Source organism: Canis aureus, chromosome 20, assembly GCF_053574225.1.
Source record: "Canis aureus isolate CA01 chromosome 20, VMU_Caureus_v.1.0, whole genome shotgun sequence".
Lineage (NCBI taxonomy): Eukaryota > Metazoa > Chordata > Mammalia > Carnivora > Canidae > Canis > Canis aureus.
This window is the reverse complement of record NC_135630.1, coordinates 18349533-18366775: the sequence shown is the minus strand read 5'-3', so window position 1 is coordinate 18366775 and position 17243 is coordinate 18349533. Positions and strand designations below refer to the sequence as shown.

General features: G+C 39.2%; 1 protein-coding gene across 7 annotated transcripts in view; it reads left to right on the top strand.

Moving 5' to 3' along the window:
• LOC144291504 (importin subunit alpha-8-like) overlaps positions 1-17243 on the top strand; it is a 256604-nt gene that overhangs the window by 82907 nt on the left and 156454 nt on the right. For 2 of the 7 annotated variants that reach the window (XM_077861056.1, XM_077861055.1), the window contains exon 5: positions 4745-6494. The exons of 4 other annotated variants lie outside the window; for them this stretch is intronic. In XM_077861056.1, the coding sequence (XP_077717182.1) occupies positions 4747-5610 (864 nt within the window). In that variant the 5' untranslated portion in view covers positions 4745-4746 and the 3' untranslated portion in view covers positions 5611-6494. Of the gene's footprint in view, positions 1-3148; positions 4593-4744; positions 6496-17243 lie in introns of those variants that run through there. One more of the 7 variants, XM_077861054.1, reaches the window with a different exon arrangement.

Sequence of the window (17243 nt, the reverse complement as noted above, 5' to 3'; positions counted from 1 at the left end):
CATATCACAAAGTATTATTTTGTAGAAGGAAATTTAATTCTCTAATTCTCTTAATTGATAACAAAACTTGAAAAGTGGGTTTATTCCAGAGCATGAGGTGTTTAAGGAGTCATAAGAAATAATTTTCTGATGTTGAGAATGATTAAAAACCAAAACAAACTACACAAAAAGGAGCTTGCCCCTTCCTGAAGGTCCTTTGTAAGTAGGCTAAATCAGCAAGGCATGATGGTGTTTCCAATACCCTAAATGGTCTGCCTGGTAATGACAAGAGTCAGTTTTTTTTTTTCCTTTGAACTTTTTACTTGAAAATAAGTTTAGACTTACAGAAGAGTTGTAAAATTAGTACAATGAGTTCCTATATATCCTTTACCCAGCTTCTCCTAATGTTAACATTTTATACAACCATGGTACAATTATCAAAACTAAGAAATTAACATCATTACAAAGCGGGAGTGGGAACTTTTGAAGAGGAGACAGGATGGGCCTATGGACATCCACAAATCCTTCAACACAACTCATTTTTATTTGTTTGATATATTGGAATTCCACATGAGACCTTAAACAAATGGTTTTATTGCAAAAACTTTTAAAACCATAATCTAGAAATAGGAGTAGTTAGACTGACCCCTAAGGTATAATTGTGTTTGGTAGATATTTGTTGATATAACTCAATGGTACATATACTTTTTGCTGTTTCTTTGTCTCTTCTGGTTTGTCCTGAAAAATAATTCCTGGTCCATAGTCTATGCTTAATTAATACTTGTTCTTTGGATCAAATTGGTATGTTTATCCTTTATTTGTTTCTTCACATGGCTTGCTCCTAATTCAAATATCTGCTCAGGCCTTTTCTGACCATCCTAACTAAAATAACACTCCCTTCCTCTTTCTTTCTACCCTGTGCTATTTTTCCTTTTTATTCAGGGTGCTTTTCACTACCTAAAAGATGATTTGTCTCTTAATATGTTTGTTAGAAGTATATGGTCTGTGTCCTACTAAGAGTAAGCTCCCGAATGATTACTTTATCTTGTTTTTATTGGACCCTTATGCCTAGAATGATATCTGGTACCTGGGACTTTACAGGAACACTTACTAACAGAGTGAATGAATGAACACAGACGTTATCACCTATACTTTAAAGATAGAATTAGTTAACTTCAGGAAGGTTCACTTAATTATTTTTTTAAATTTATGATTTGTATATATAAAAACAGTTTGACTATTTTTTTCCAAAGATTTTTATCTATTTGAGAGAGAGAGAGTGGAGAGGGGAGGGAGGAAAGGGCAGAGGGGGAGGGAGAAAGAGTCTTAAGCAGACTCTTGCTGAGCACAGAGCCTGATGTGGGACTTGATCTCACGACCATGACCCTGAGATGATAACCTGAGGCAAACCAAGAGTTAGATGCCTGATGGACTGCACTACCCAGGCACCCCTGGTTTGACTTTTTTAAAGTCAGGTCATCATATTTATAAACTTCCTTATGGGCTTTCACTGATGTTGGAAAATTATTCCTTATTTTAATTTCAAATAGTGATACTGTAGCTGGTGATGTTGTAGGCATATTTTTGAAAGAAAAAGGATAAATTATATGAAATTCCTTGAGCTCTAAGAAAGATAATAACTACACTCAGGATCATTGTATTGTCATTATTAATTAGTGTTATGCAGAAGCGAAAGAATCACACAGCCTATCAGTGTCATGGGAATCATACTACTCACTAGTTTAATAGGAACTCAAATCCCAGTAAATGAATTAAAACCATTCAAAATATTATGCATGTGGACATCCCACAGTAAGACAGATGGGCCATTTCTTAAGGCCAGCATTATTTTTACACAAAGAAGGGTTAAAATATTCTTGTAATCTGTCTTTGATGTTGGAAAACAGTAATGAGTCAAGAATGTGGGCAGCCTCTAGAAGGCAAGAAAATGGATTCTCCACTAAATCATCCAGAAAGGAGTGCAGGTTTTGCCTAGTGAGACCCATCTTTGACTTTTGGGCTTCAGACCTATAAGATAATAGGTTTATGTTATTTTAAGCCACCAAGTTTGTTATAGTTTGTTACAGTAATGATAGAAAACTAATATACCAACTTTCATTTAACCCCTCCACAATCTGATCCCACTCACCCTACCCAACTTTATCTTCCTTTCCTATTCAACTGCTGTTTTTCTGCTCCAGTGAGATCAGTTTCCTCTCTCCACATACATTATGCTCATTAATACTCCCTAGCTGTTTGCCCTTATGGAGGTTTCTATGAAAGGGAAATAATTTCTCCCTCTTGCTGAATGAATTTGTGTGGATATGGTTTCTTTGTCTCATAAATTGCAAGATAAAACTTGATTATCTGACTCTTCTGATGCCCAGATATTAAAAGATTTCACCGGAATGAATTAAATTTCTGCCATGTGCCAGCACTGATGTCATGAAAATGAGAAAGATTGGGGGGAACCTGGGTGGCTCATCTGGTTAAGGTCTGTGTTCAGCTCAGGTCATGATCCTAGGGACCTGGGATTGAGCCCTGCATCAGGGTCCCTGCTCAGCAGGGAGCCTGCTTTTCCCTCTCCCTCTGCTACTTCCCCTACTTGTGCTTTCTCTCTCTCAAATAAATAAATAAAATCTTTAAAAAAGAGAAAATGAGGAAGATTAAAAGATGTCCACTGACTGATAAAGAAGTTGTGGCATATATAAACAATGTAGTATTACTTGGCCATGAAAAAGAACAAAATCTTGGGGCACCTGGGTAGCTCAGTTGTTTAAGCATCTAACTCTGTTTTCCTCTCAGGTCATGATGTCAGGGATATGGGATGAGCTCTTTGTGGGGCCCTGTGCTGGGTGTAGATCCTGCTTAAGATTCTCTCTCTCCTTCTCTCTGCCCCTCCCTCACTGCTCATGTGCTTGTGTGCTCTCTTTCTCTCATGTGATTTCACTCATATGTGGAATTTAAGAAACAAAACAGGTGAATATAGGGAAAGGGGAAAAAAGAGAGGGGGGGAAGCAAATCATAAGAGACTTTTAACTATAGAGAACAAACTGAGGGTTGATGGAGGGAGGTGGGTGGGGGAGGGGTTAAATGGGTGCTGGGGATTAAGGAGGACCCTTATTGTGATGAGCACTGGGTATTGTATGTAAGTGAAGAATCACTAAATTCTATACCTGAAGCCAATTTTACTGTATATGTTAACTAACTAGAATTTAAATAGAAACTTGAAATAAAAAAATCCACTTTTGCAGACACACACATTCACAGGTTGAAAAGATATACACAGAACCAGTTACAAAGCAATATGCCATACACTCCAACTGAAATATGTTTAGAGTACTGAAAGAATGCAGGGAAAGGAATGACTGACTGCTTAATGGGGGCAGGCATAAGGATCGCAGGTGGGGTTTAGGCAAGACTTCTCAGATAAGGGGATATATGGGCTGATTCATGAACGATGAAGCACCAAAAATATCCAAGGACTCTGCTTCATTTACAGCATAGGCATATTCTATAAGTCTCAGAAAAGTTTTAAGATTTTTTGCTTTGCCTTTGAAAATAATAGTTGGCAAGATCTAACTACAGTACAGAATAAAGATGGTAACAGGACCCACAGAGACAGATCTGGAACCCTGGCATGTTTTCAGAGGGCACCAATATAGCCTAGCCAATGCAGCAGTCCCTGAATCACTGTGTATGCAGGCATATCAAGATTAACATGACCAAATGAAGTGATTCCAGAAACATTAACATACTGATTGCAGTTAAGTGCATTGCTTGTTCAACAATTCTTTAATACACTAAAAAATATTTAAAGTAATGGGGGACCAAAAACATTTCTTATTCATGATATTACAAAAATATATTCCTCATGTCTTCAACTAATAGTTCTATATTTATGATTCTCAAATAAGTCTATCTCTGGTTGCTAATTTTCACTTTTACTCGAATTCTGGATTGAAAACCTCTTACAGGACTTTTCAAGTTAGAAATTCTGTCATCATGTCAGCGTTTATATGTCCAAAACCAGATTGGTGCTATCCAAGAACCCCAGTAATCTCTCTCCAAATCTCAATTTCTGTTATCAATGTTATAGTCCTCAAGATTTTCTGAATTGAGAACAAATTATAGCAGAAAAAATTCTGGAGTAGTAGTCAGGATTTGGGGGTTTAGTTTAGATTTTGCTGCTTACACTTAAATAATTTTGATTGATTCACATAACCTTAGGGATCTGTTTCCTCATGTGCAAAATGAAGGGCTTGGGCTGGTAGCTAGATGACTCATTCGTTTAGTTGACAAACATGCTTTCAGCATGTACTGATGTGTCAGTCAGTCATTAATAGAGCCTAGTGTGGGGATATGAGGTTGGCTGAGCTAGGCACAAATCCTTACATCACAGACCTTTTCTCTAAATGTCTCCTGTATCAGTCTTTCACTAAGCCCTATTGATTTTGTTCTCACAGTATACCTTCTTTCTTTGTGTCTCCTGCTGCTATCACTTTAGTCAGAGAGAGTGCTCATTGCCTCATGCTGAGGTGCCTGCTGGGGCCTCCTCCCTGTCTTTCTCGTCTCTCCGCACTAAGCCATGCTATGTGGTGCACTCTTAGCAGGTAACCCCCCTCCTCAAGAATCTAATGCTTCTAATTGTCTCTTATAAATGATGCCCAATTTTTAAGACTGTGGTCAAGGGTCTTCTGCAGTCAGTCCTCACCTCAGGTCTAATTTTATCTCTCCAACATGAAACCCATCTTTTGCAAGACAGCCATGAAACAAATGTTGCCTGTCCTGTCCCACCTCCTGCAGCACCAAGACAGCGAGGTTCTCTCGGATACCTGCTGGGCCCTGTCCTACCTCACCAATGGCTGCAATGAGCGCATCGGCCAAGTGGTCAACACAGGGGTCCTGCCCAGGCTGGTCCAGCTTATGAGCAGCTCAGAGCTCAATGTCTTGACCCCTTCTCTCCGCACAATCGGGAACATCGTCACAGGAACGGATTATCAGACCCAGATGGCCATTGACGCGGGCATGCTGAACGTGCTGCCCCAACTCCTGATGCACCCCAAGTCCTCCATCCAGAAGGAGGCAGCTTGGGCCTTGAGCAATGTGGCTGCAGGGCCCTGCCAACACATCCAGCGGCTGATCGCTTGCGGCATGCTGCCTCCCTTGGTGGCTCTGCTAAAAAATGGAGAATTTAAAGTCCAGAAAGAGGCTGTTTGGACCGTGGCTAACTTCACAACTGGAGGCACCATAGACCAGTTGATCCACCTTGTCCACTCTGGAGTCCAGGAACCACTGGTGAATCTGCTTACCATCCAAGACACCAAAATTGTTATCATCATCCTTGACGTTATCTCTTTTATCCTCCAGGTAGCAGAGAAGCTTTCAGAGAAGGAAAATCTGTGTCTTCTGATAGAAAAAATTGGTGGCATTGATAAAATTGAGGCTTTTCAACTTCATGAGAATCCTCAGTTTGCCCTGACTGCTTTGAACATTATCAAGAACCATTTTTGTGAGGGAGAAGAAAGTGGTGCAACATTACCAGCCCTGGACCAAGATAATGAATTCTTAAACCGCTTAACAAAAAAACACCAAGGCCCCATGACTTCTAAACAAAGGACCAAACCCTAATGGGTAACTGCTTTGAGAACCTTCTATGAATTGGCTTGGCATGGGTATAAAGCTTTTTAAACTAAATGTTAATAAAATTTTCAACACACACACACACAAAAAAAATTCTTCCCCACAAGTGGCTCATGTCTACATTTCCATGTTTGCTGAGTCTCCCTCTTGAAACATTCCCCCCCCTCACCCCCTGACTGACTTGATCCCACGAGGCTCAGTAAAAGCCACATATTTTCCAGGAAGGCTTCTCCAGAATACATAGACCACCATCCCCACTGCCTCATATATCTTCCAAGGCCTCTGATGTATATTTTGCATATTTTGGACATTTGGCTATAACATTATAGCATCCCATTTATTAAATGTGTAGGTCTTATAACTTCAATACATCTGAGAGCACTTTAAGTATAGGTACTGTGTCAGATACCTAGCCCAAGTCTAGGAGCATGAAACTCAAGTTTAAGATTGTGAACACCTAAGTGTAGCTGCCTGAGTTCTTAACATGGTTTCATCTTTTCCTAGCTATGTAACAATGGGCAATTTACTTATCTTCTCTGAGCTTTTGTTTTCTTATTTGCAAATTTGGAACAACAATATTACCTGCCTCAGTTACTCACTAGTTAATATGAGTAAAGATCTAAATAGATCTTGGTACATAGTGTTCAAGAAGTGTTAGCTAATATTATTTCACTAGATTATTAGAATTAAATGAGGTAATTCATGTAAAACCCTCACCGCAGTGCCTGGCCTATGGTAAGTATTCAGTTAATATTAATCCTTGTTATTACTATTCTATTTAACAGGTGAGGAGGCTTTGTGGGGGGAATACGGCCATCATCATAATTATTGCCAAGTATTTAAAATTTATGAGGTAGCATTATAACAATCTCTCCTTTTTTAAAGATGAGGAAACTCGGGATCCCTGGGTGGCGCAGCGGTTTGGCGCCTGCCTTTGGCCCGGGGCGCGATCCTGGAGACCCGGGATCGAATCCCACATCGGGCTCCTGGTGCATGGAGCCTGCTTCTCCCTCGGCCTGTGTCTCTGTCTCTCTCTCTCTCTCTCTCTGTGACTATCATAAATAAATAAAAATTGAAAAAAAAATACAAAAATTAAAAAAAAAAAAAAAGATGAGGAAACTGAGGTTTGGAGAGGTTGAATAACTTGATGAGGTCACATAGCTAAAAAGTGATGAAGCAGATTTAAATGCTCAGGATGTCCTACTGCAAAATCTGTACATCTTAAACCTTATTCTGCTTCTGGTCCTGGACTAGGCAGTGTGGGAGAAATTCGATCTTGTAGTAAAAACAAACATGGAATTTGTGTCACATGGTCTTGGTCTTCATCCTGACTTTACCACTTACCTGGGTAGGATATTTAATCCTTTGGAGGTTATGTTTCCTTCCTTATCTGTAAGATGGAGACAACAATACCTCCTTCGTATGATTGTGGTGGGAATTAAAGAGGTAACATAAGTAAAGTCCCAGCACAAGGCCTGCCCTTTAGTAGGTATTCAGTACATTCTAGATTCAGTCTTCTTTATCTCCCTTTTGAAAATTTGAGCTCCAGTTTGTACTTTTTAGTCTGTTTAATTAGTCTGTGATATGAATTAAAATGCAACATAGTGACCAGAGAAGCAGCCTATAAGAGTCAGTATTCCATTGCCCTGACTTTGTGTTATAAATAACCAAACATGGCTGGTATTCATGACATGTGAACTCCTGGCACAGCTTATTCTCGACCACTGTCAATGCAGTGTTTCTAATTGATATAATTCTTTCTACAAGTTGGGGCATGTCCTCGGAGGGAAAGTCTTTGGCCTAGCAGGTGGGGGTGAGTAAAGAATTTGAGATTGCAAATATAGTCTGGGTTGGGACCACTTCCGTTGTGCATGTGAGGAACAGAGAATGCTGGGACTTTGAGCAGGCATTTGAGTAAGCCTTTTGAAGGTCACATCCCTCTGGATGAGTATGCCACTGGAATTTTCCAAGGATTGTTTTATTTTAGTCTTTGGACTGAGTTGATAGTGATATAATATGTGGTTGAAAATAGCATGAATAATTAAGTTAGAAGCAACATTAATGTCCCAAGATGCTAATAAAAACAGCTACTGGGAATTCATAGATAGGAATCCTTTCCCAAACTTGATTCCTAAGTGGGCACAAGTTATATGATACATTCCAACAGCTAGTGAGAGAAAACATCAGCCTCTTGTATATGCCCTAACCTTCAAGTAGACAGTATAGAGACTACACTTTCCTTTTCTTCCTTTTAAAATTTAATCAAGACGTGTTACATTACACAGAGTGGATGATCCCCTGTGACTTCACTGCTCCCTTTGAGGGAAAATTGCTGGACGGTACAGGCAGCAAAGACAGTCAGCACCTTGCGTTTCCATATGTTTTCCTGTTATGTTTCCTATTCTCAGCTCTCATTTCAAAGTTCTTTGTAATAGAATCCTATCCCATTTAATGGGATTAATTTTTTTTTTTTAAGAGAGGGTGTGTGTGTGTGGAGGGGCAGGAGAGAGAGAGAGAATCTTAAGCAGGCTCCACATCCAGCAGGGCTTGATCCCATAACCCTGAGATCATGACCTGAGGGGAAATCAAGAGTCAGATGCTTAACTGACGGAGTCACCCAGGTACCCTCATGGAAGTAGTAAAATTATTTCCTAACTATGTCCTGCTTAATAATCAGCATTAACATATTTAAAGTATTGCACATCTGTGATAGAATGAAAGCAGCTGATCATTGAGAATAAACCCTTAAGGAGTGCTTGGATGGTTCAGCAGGTTAAGCATCTGACTCTTGGCTTCAGCTCAGGTCCTGATCTCAGGCAATGAGATTGAGCCCCATGTCACTTCGGTGCTCAGTGGGGAATCTGCCTAAGAGTCTCTCTCTCTTTTTCCCTCTCCCCTGCTTGTTCTCTCTCTGCCTTTTAAATAAATAAGCAAATATTTTTTAAAAATAATAAAACCCTCAAAATAGCTATGTAAGAGACACGTGGGTGATTTTATTAGAGATAAAAATGTAGAACTCTGGGGGCCACCTGGGTGGCTCAGGTAGTTAAGCATCTGTCTTTAGTTTGGGTCATGATCCCAGGGTTCTGGGATTGAGCCCCATGTCAGGCTCCCTGCTTAGCAGGGGGTCTGTTTTTCCCTCTCTCTTGCCTCCCCCATTTGTGCTCTCTCTCTCACTCTGCTCTCTCAAATAAATAAATAAAATAAATAATAAATAAATAAATAAAATGTAGAACTCTGGACTTAGACTGAGTTTACATTCTTACTGTTTTACTTATTAGCTATGTCATCTTGGATAGGTTACTTAAGCTGTCTGAACCTCCTAGGGTGTTCATGAAGATTGAATCATTATAATATATAAAGCAATAACATAGTGCCTGGCATGGAGACCTCTCAATAAATAACAGCTTTTAAAAATTTTTGTACATATCAATATTACAATGGTCTGCAGAGTTGGACTCTTCAAGACGGAAATGAGATGGCATTTAAAAAGCCATTGAAGTTGAAACTGACTAAACATATCCTTTTGAAGAAACTTGCTTGTCTGTAAAGAAAATGGGTGGATGGAGGACCCTGGGACTCCTTTCATGCCCTCTGAATGGCTAGAACTACAAAGAAAAAAGAAATGGGAGACGTTGGTCGATGGTATTATCATCTCTAAAATCTCTAAACTTATGATCTGTGAAAAGATGACACCATGAAAGAGAAATTCAAGTTAGATTGGCTCAAACACCTACTTCGCAAAGTCTTCCATCTGTCTGTCCGTCTGTCCATCCATCTAATCCATCCCTCCCTCCATCCATCCATCCAAACATTTGTTGATCACTCAACTAGATTTTAGAAACAACATTTTGCTGAGACTATAAAGACAAACAAAAAGAAGTTCCATCTCTTAAGATATTTACAGATTAGTAGGGGACACAGATAGAAAACAAATGGTTTTCAGAAATTTCTAGACTAGTAGAGGAGACAGATATGAAAATAAATGGTTTAAAAAATAATAGAAGAACATACAAAATACCAAGGGAACTCAGAGGAAGGTGTTGTCTTTATTTGGCTTTTACTGAATTCTAAGCAGTTTTTGTAAATATTGACGCATCACTGGAGTAATAACAACTTTTGAGAAAAATGGGGATACTCTCACATCAAATGCATGCATCTATTGTGTGGTATATTCTGACTTCAGAAATGAAAATGGGTAAAAACTTTGTATTTTGTATTTTGCCCTTACAGTTAACAGAAACTGGAAGACAGGATTTTAAAGGAGTCTCTTAGAGCACTCTTCTTCCGAAGTACCTTTCTATTGAGAGGCATATGAAGATTTAGGAAAGGTCTTACTGGAATTTAGTCTCTTGAACTATCAAAGATAATACTTCCTGATAGATGAGGTCTCACAAAGTGGTGTAGAGGAAGGTGGTAATTGAACTCAGACCTGGGAATAGGAAAACCATGAGTGCTGGCCTGAACTCTTACATTCCCAGCCTTAGTGAGTGACCCATGCCAGAGCCTGAAAGCAGCAGCCTGTACCTCACCTTTTCCACTCTCTTCTAAACAATGGGGCCCCCAACTCCAGGGTAGGAAGTCAATGCCTCAGAAATGATTAATCGATTCCAATCTTTTACCTATAAAGGGGCTTAGAAGAGCCAGTGGGCTCAAAGTCTTTGAGATAAACCACTGCTGGGCTCCTGCTGGGAAGTCATCAGGCCTGAGGCAGGATCTTCAGGTTACTTTGTAAAAACACATCCTTGTTGACTTCACAGTAAAACTTCAAAGGTGACAATCCAACAGTTGTGAGGATGGCTATATCCTTAAGAACTGTAAACAGAAACTGAAATAGGCTGGAGTCAGACAACTTTCTGGAGTGCAATTTAAACCTATGAGTATGTTGCTAATTTCACTGTAACTGTGTCACCGATGAAGAGTTCTCATCCTCTGAAGCATAAGAGGCACCTTGGCTTAACTGAGGAAACAGGGGCTTTAAATAGCTACTGGCTATTCTTTTATTTAGACAAAATAACTTTGGGTAAGTGGCTTCTATGAGCCTATAAAACTAGTGAGAACAATGTTTACTTCAGTGGTTGTCGTGTATATTAAACTATGTGAGAGTAGTCCAGAATAATGCCTGGCAAAAAAGAATTTACTTTTAGTTTTCTTGCCACATATGGCAATCAATTGCTAAATGATTCTCCAGTGATTCATTCTCAGGATATAACAAGAGTGAACATTTATTGAGTGTTTACTATGTGCAACATACTATACTGGCTGCTTTTCACATGTCGTTGAATCTACTCTTTATAATAAACCTTTGGGATAATAGTGTTATCCCTATTTTACAGAGAAGGAGACTAGGCTCAGACAGGGTCAGTAGTTTACCCAAGTTCAGTAGTTTACCCTAGCGTTAAGTCTAGAATTCTTTCCTAGGTGGTCTGACCCTGGAGCATATGTCTCTAACCACAGTATTTTGACCTATGTGGGCTTGATAAGTGAGGGCATCCAGAACTGTGGCATCCTCTCTTACATTCTAAGGATGACTGTGTGCTGTAATCAAGTGGGCAGTGAAGGGAGGGAGCAAGGCACCATTCTGGCATCTGATGGGTTTATAGATTTGTGAACATTAGGCACAGAATCCCAGGCAAGGAATTAGAATTTCCATTGCCTAATAAGTGGCTATATTCTATGACTTTAGGTATAGTATGAAGGGTGGGCAGAGACAGAGACCAGGTTATAGGAGGACTGTCCGTGATTACACAAGTGGTGGCTACCATGTAATTAGAAAAGCTAGGGAAGGATGGCATTGTTGAAGTCTTACACTATTCAGATACAAAGAGTGAAAGGGGAGATACTATTGTCAATGATATCTCATGTGAACCCACAGGCTGATGAAATTTAGATTATATTACTCTTTAATTGTTTTTAACATTGTGGAGGTTCTCTCCTCGCTACATGGACTGCTGAGAAATGGTGGGTCTGGAAGCTCAAGGAGGCTGGTTCACTGTATCCACATAGTCTGAAGTTGTTACAAGGTCCTCAAAGTGGTTCCTCTGTTTGAAACTATGTTCTTAAAATTTTAAGATTTTTATCATCCTAACCTTTAGTTTGAGAAGGAGACTCAGTTTATTTCCTTTTCTTTTTTTTTTTTTTAAGATTTTATTTATTTATTCATGACAGAGAGAGACTCAGGCAAAGGGAGAAGCAGGCTCCATTCTATGCAGGGAGCCTGATGTGGGATTCGATCCCAGGTCTCCAGGATCACACCCTGGGCCGAAGGTGGCGCTAAACCACTGGCCACCGGGGCTGCCCTGTTTTCTTTTTCTTAAACTAGAAGTTATTGTAGTAGTATTGAGTAATACCCAGGAAGTACCTGATCACACAGATATTAAATATCTACATAGACTTAATACCTTGCCAAATATGGGGTAGGGTAGGAAGGAAGTGGAAGCCACAATCCTGTCCTCAAGGATATATTAATTTTATTAAAGAGAAAACCAAAACACCACCAGCTAAGATTAATTGCTGTTTTAAGGAATAAGTTCACATCTAGCAAGTGGAGTTAATTGAAACACTTTATGAGGAAACTCATGAAATTTTACTGGCAAAATTATTTAAATGTTTACAGGTCTGAGCACTTGACATTTGGATGTGAGCCTAACTGAATGTTTATGAACAGAGAATGATGATTAATAATTATTTCTCTAAAAAGATTGAAAGGTTTAGGAGGCATGAGACAAGTCTCTTTTTAATTTTAGCACATTTCCTAATAGACTAGATTAGGAGGTAAATAATATGTAATACAAGTAGTAATTGAAACCCATTCATGATAATGAAGAGCAAATGGTGCTGGGTTGCTTCTGTGTCACCTCAGACAAGTCATTTGATATCTTTGGACTCAGGTAAGACATTTAAAAATATATAGAAAGCCTATTATTTTCCAGACATTTACTAAGAGATTTACATATGTCAGTCATATCATTTGGTTCTTACTAGAATTCAATGAAACTAGGTACTATTATAATCTGCATTTGAGCTCTGAGGAAGCTTTTGCTTCCAGAGAGGTAAATAAACCTGCCCAAGTTTGCACAGCTACTAACTGAAACACCTAGAGTTCAAAGCCTTGTGTCTCTGACTCCAAAGTTAATACTTTAATCACTCCTCCCATAAATTTTACAAGGATGGTGGTTGGGAGTGATGTAGGATTACTGTGTGTAGCAAACCTCAGAGATAAGGTTCAAAAATTATGAATAATGAGGATTTGATGTGACTTAGCTGTTTCTCTGGTCACCATTAACTCCCTTGCAAACATCCCAGATACAGGTGTTAAAGCTGATGCTTGAGCCCAGCCAGATATAGAGGACAGAGGAGACTTTCAACCCAAAAAGTGGAATCCAGTGGGAGGCTATCGCAGTTCTATGATGGACTATTTAGGTAGCCATGTATCCTTCTGTGTCCTGTGGTCTTTTCAACTCAGATGGATTAAATCTTTGGCCAGAAGTATTTCTCTCAGCCTTTGGTATTTCTTAATTCAGTAGAGTATTTCATGAGCTTCAGAATTAGAGACATAATCAACATGTCTCAAAATCAATTCCCTCCTTCAGAGACCACTGACTAGTTTCTTTGCTTTTGGATTCTGTGGATTAAGTGTTACAGAAAATAGTTTGAATAAAAAATAGAATAAAAAATGTTTTTTATTCTACACTTTCTCTTTTTGTCATACTTCTTCCATCACATCCTCTAATGTACTTCTTTTCTCTTCCTTCTTGTCCTAGTCTTTCCCAGTGACGTCTGCGAAATGGTATTGAGTGATTTTTGTCAGTGTCATCCCTGTATTGAGCTGATTTCCTCATGGCCTCTTGAGTGAGACATGCTAGAAACGCTAAATATACTATGTGGGTATTTGGGCTTCTGATCTACATACTTGAAACCAGCAGTCCCTGGGCTCTTGTGGTTCATGCTGGTATTCAGGCCTGAATACAGATCAGACCTCCATATTCTTCAAGAAGTGTCAGCATTCATGAAAGTTGAATATGAGTGAGCGACTCTTATTTTTATAATTTCATTTAAATAATATAATTTATTATCATAAATTTACATGTTACTCTACTGTAAATTAAGCCATACTAGGCTTAGCTCCAAACACAAAGTATATCCCTTGTGAATATTATCCTTTTCATAGAGACTCTTGGGAGGGACATAAATTGTATTTTACATTTTAAGAAATCATTTATTTTCAGAGAATTCAGGGACTTGACCACTGTGATTACTTGTCCAGGCTTACGAAGATCCCACAAAGCAGGCAATATCAGGCTGGATGGCATAGTGCCGTTCATTTATTTATTCACTGTACATTTATTGAATGCTTCCCTGTTCTAGGCCCTGCTGCATGTTAGAGTTGCAGGGCAAATGGAAATAGAATCAGACTGATCCCTTGCCTATAAAATGTGTTACTTGAGCCCACACCAAAAGAGTCCAGGTGTTCAGAAGTAAAACCACTTAACAATAGACACATGGGAAAATGTCTTCTAACTAAATGGCTGATTCAACACTGAAGAGAGCTTTATGACAGAAGCAAAATATTGCCCACCAACACTTCAGCTGCTTTAGGGCCGCCTACTTCAGGTTGTCTGTCCAGGGCAACCTCCTACCTCTGAGAACTAGGGTTTTTTTCAGGTGCCACCACTCAGAGGGCCACAAGAGGGTGCTTTTCTCCTTTCAGGTTATGCTGTTTTGAAATGCAACTGCTCTTTGCACTGAGTTCCTTGGGTCCTGGGAAATTCAGTATATTCATCTGATTCTAGGGAAGAGAAAAGTGTAGCTTTGTAAATGTATGTTTATTTCAATAATGTCTGTGTCCCCCATTGAAATATAAGCTCTGTGGGGAAGGTCTTCTCTTTTTGCTCATCCCTCTTTCCTGTGGAATAGCTTTAAGTCCGGAACATACAAGGCCCAGATTATTTGTTAGTTTAAAGAACTGATCTTCACTGAGAGTTTTAGCTCAAAGTTTTCCTGTTGGTCCTCAGCTGCTTGAGTCTGGGGAACACTTTCCTGTTCCTTGAGCCTGCCACCATGACCCAGCCTTCTTCCCATCTTCTTATGAACATCTCTTCCTATCATCCCATCCTTAGAAAAGAGGAATGTCTCCAGTGATGCCTTCACCTGCTGGTCCTGGGAGGATATCTGGGAAGACACCTTCAACACAACCAGATCTCAGTTACCACTCACAGGGGTCAGCCTCTTCTGCAGGCTTATACTTAAGGGCATTGTTGATAGGTGCCACCTACTTCAGTTACTTTTAAATGAATATTTAAATAAATACTGATGCTGGAATAGAAACCACCCCAAAGTTGAGGGGAGCCTTTCTCTTATAACAGAGACTTATAATACTATCTCCTGAGAACATATATTTTCCATGTTTTTGAGAAGGAAATACATGTGTATCATGATGACTTTGGAGGAGAATAACTTTTGATACAAAGGAATCCTTTTGTTATGTGGTTTAGCATTGCTAGAGTAGCATAAAGAGCATGGACCTTGGCATCAGGTGGCCCTGTACAAAACCCCAAAATCTAAGTGTTCATCTTACTGGGTGTGTCTTTGGAGATATCACTTAACCTCTTTGAGTCTTAATTTCCTTGTCTATGAGGCTGGAAAATAATATATACTTCATAACTCTGTGAAGTGCAGACTTGCTTTAAGTTAGTTTATGAAGTCATCAGCTTTTATTCAACATCAAAATAAGAAATGGTGTTTGAAACTTGTATTTAAAATTCTATTTAAGGATATTGTTGAGGAAGTTGTTTTGTTCATCATGCAGCGTTTCTCTCCATTGTAGAAATTCTGATTTGGTCTTAATACCAAGAACAGCTTGCTCTGCTTTAATCTTATGGACTTGGTGATTTATATAACTGATTGGTTTTCCTTCTCCAAACTAGCTGCTAGAAAGCCTAAAGTCAAATGTGTGGTCTATCAGTATGTACACATTGTGTACGTATTGTGTGGTGTATTCATTTTTGGCCTCATACATGGCTTCACTTAGGCACTCGCCATTATATTGTATATTTTTTTTAAGTTTACTCTCACTTTTCATTTATGTTATGTGTTTTAAGTACTCTTATAAGCTGCTTTTTAGCCTTTTTGAAATGAGACAGGATAAAAATATTTCATTACTAAATAGAGAAGCAAACACTTATTTATTTATTTATTTAAAAGATTTTATTTAATTATTCATGAGAGACACAGAAAGAGAGGCAGAAGGAGAAGCAGGCTCCATGCTGGGACCCCCATGCAGGACTTGGTCCTTAGTCTCTGGGATCATGCCCTAAGCCAAGGCAGACACTCAACTGCTGAGCCACCAGGCATCCCAATTTGAATTTATTTTTTAAGTGATTTATTTATTTATTTGAGAGAGAGAGAGAGAGAGCATGCAAGTGAGGGGAGGGGCAGAGGGAGAGAATCTTCAGGCAGACTCCCCACTGAACACAGAGCCCTACGATGATGTGGGAGCTCAGTCTCACAACTCATGAAATCACAACCTGAGCGGAAACTAAGAATCCAGTGCTTAACCAACTGAGCCACCCAGGTCCCAGGAGCAAACACACTTAAAGCAATTTTCACAGTGATTGGCCTGTAATAGACATCTAACATAAAAATTAGTTTTATATCTTCTTGTAAATAAGTCTTTATTCTTTGTGAATCCAAGTTGGTCCCTCATGGATTATATTAGAAAGGGTATGGTAAAGAGATTCTTACATAGACAAAGTTCTCAAAATGGAGAGGTGTTACTGAATTAGATGGTAGTAGGTAAAACTGTAGAACAAGCTGAGAACCCAAATAGTCCAATCTCTGTGGTGGAGTTTCCTGTAAATAAGCCAGCCTAGACCAAAAATAATTTAAAAGTGATTTCAATTTTTACTTGAGTCTCTCAAAGCACATTAAAGGGAAACTTGTTCTTATCCACCAGCCACTTACGATAAAATTTTGCTACTTTTCCTTTCCAATTCTCTTTTTCTCTACCTCCCAACATATCTACTGACAATTAAATTTATCCCTTCTGTCCCCACCCCCCAGCTCTCTGTCATGTAGACTGGCCAAGCTTCTCTGGTTAGTTTCCTAGTTTTCTCATACTTCTGTGGACTTATTTCCCGCTACTCACTTCCTGATTCTGTATCATAAAAGATTTATGAACTAGGCTGACAAAGACAATTCTTTTGCTTGCGGGTGGGTTGAGGAATTCTCACATGTTAATAAATTTTCTCTGTCATTTAGAAAATAAAGGGTGATTAATGTGTGGGTAGAAAAGGAGAAAACTCTGGAATGTGGCTCTACCTCAGGAATACACTCAGGCATGTTGGGGCACACGTCTGAGTTTCATTCTTCTGGTCCTGCCTCTACTCAAGTTTCTCTTGTCCCAGGATAAGGAACTTTATGGTGTCTATAACCTGGGAGTAGGGTCATAATATCCTTATGTTGGTTGGGGCTGATGATATTGGTGCAGAGTCAGGGGATAATAACAGGGAAGAAATGATCCATCCCACTCTTAGTTTCCTCTGAGTGTGTGGAAATGGCCACCCAAGATTGTTCTTCCTCTGGGTGGAGAAAAGCTCAGATTTATTACACCTAATTTGCTA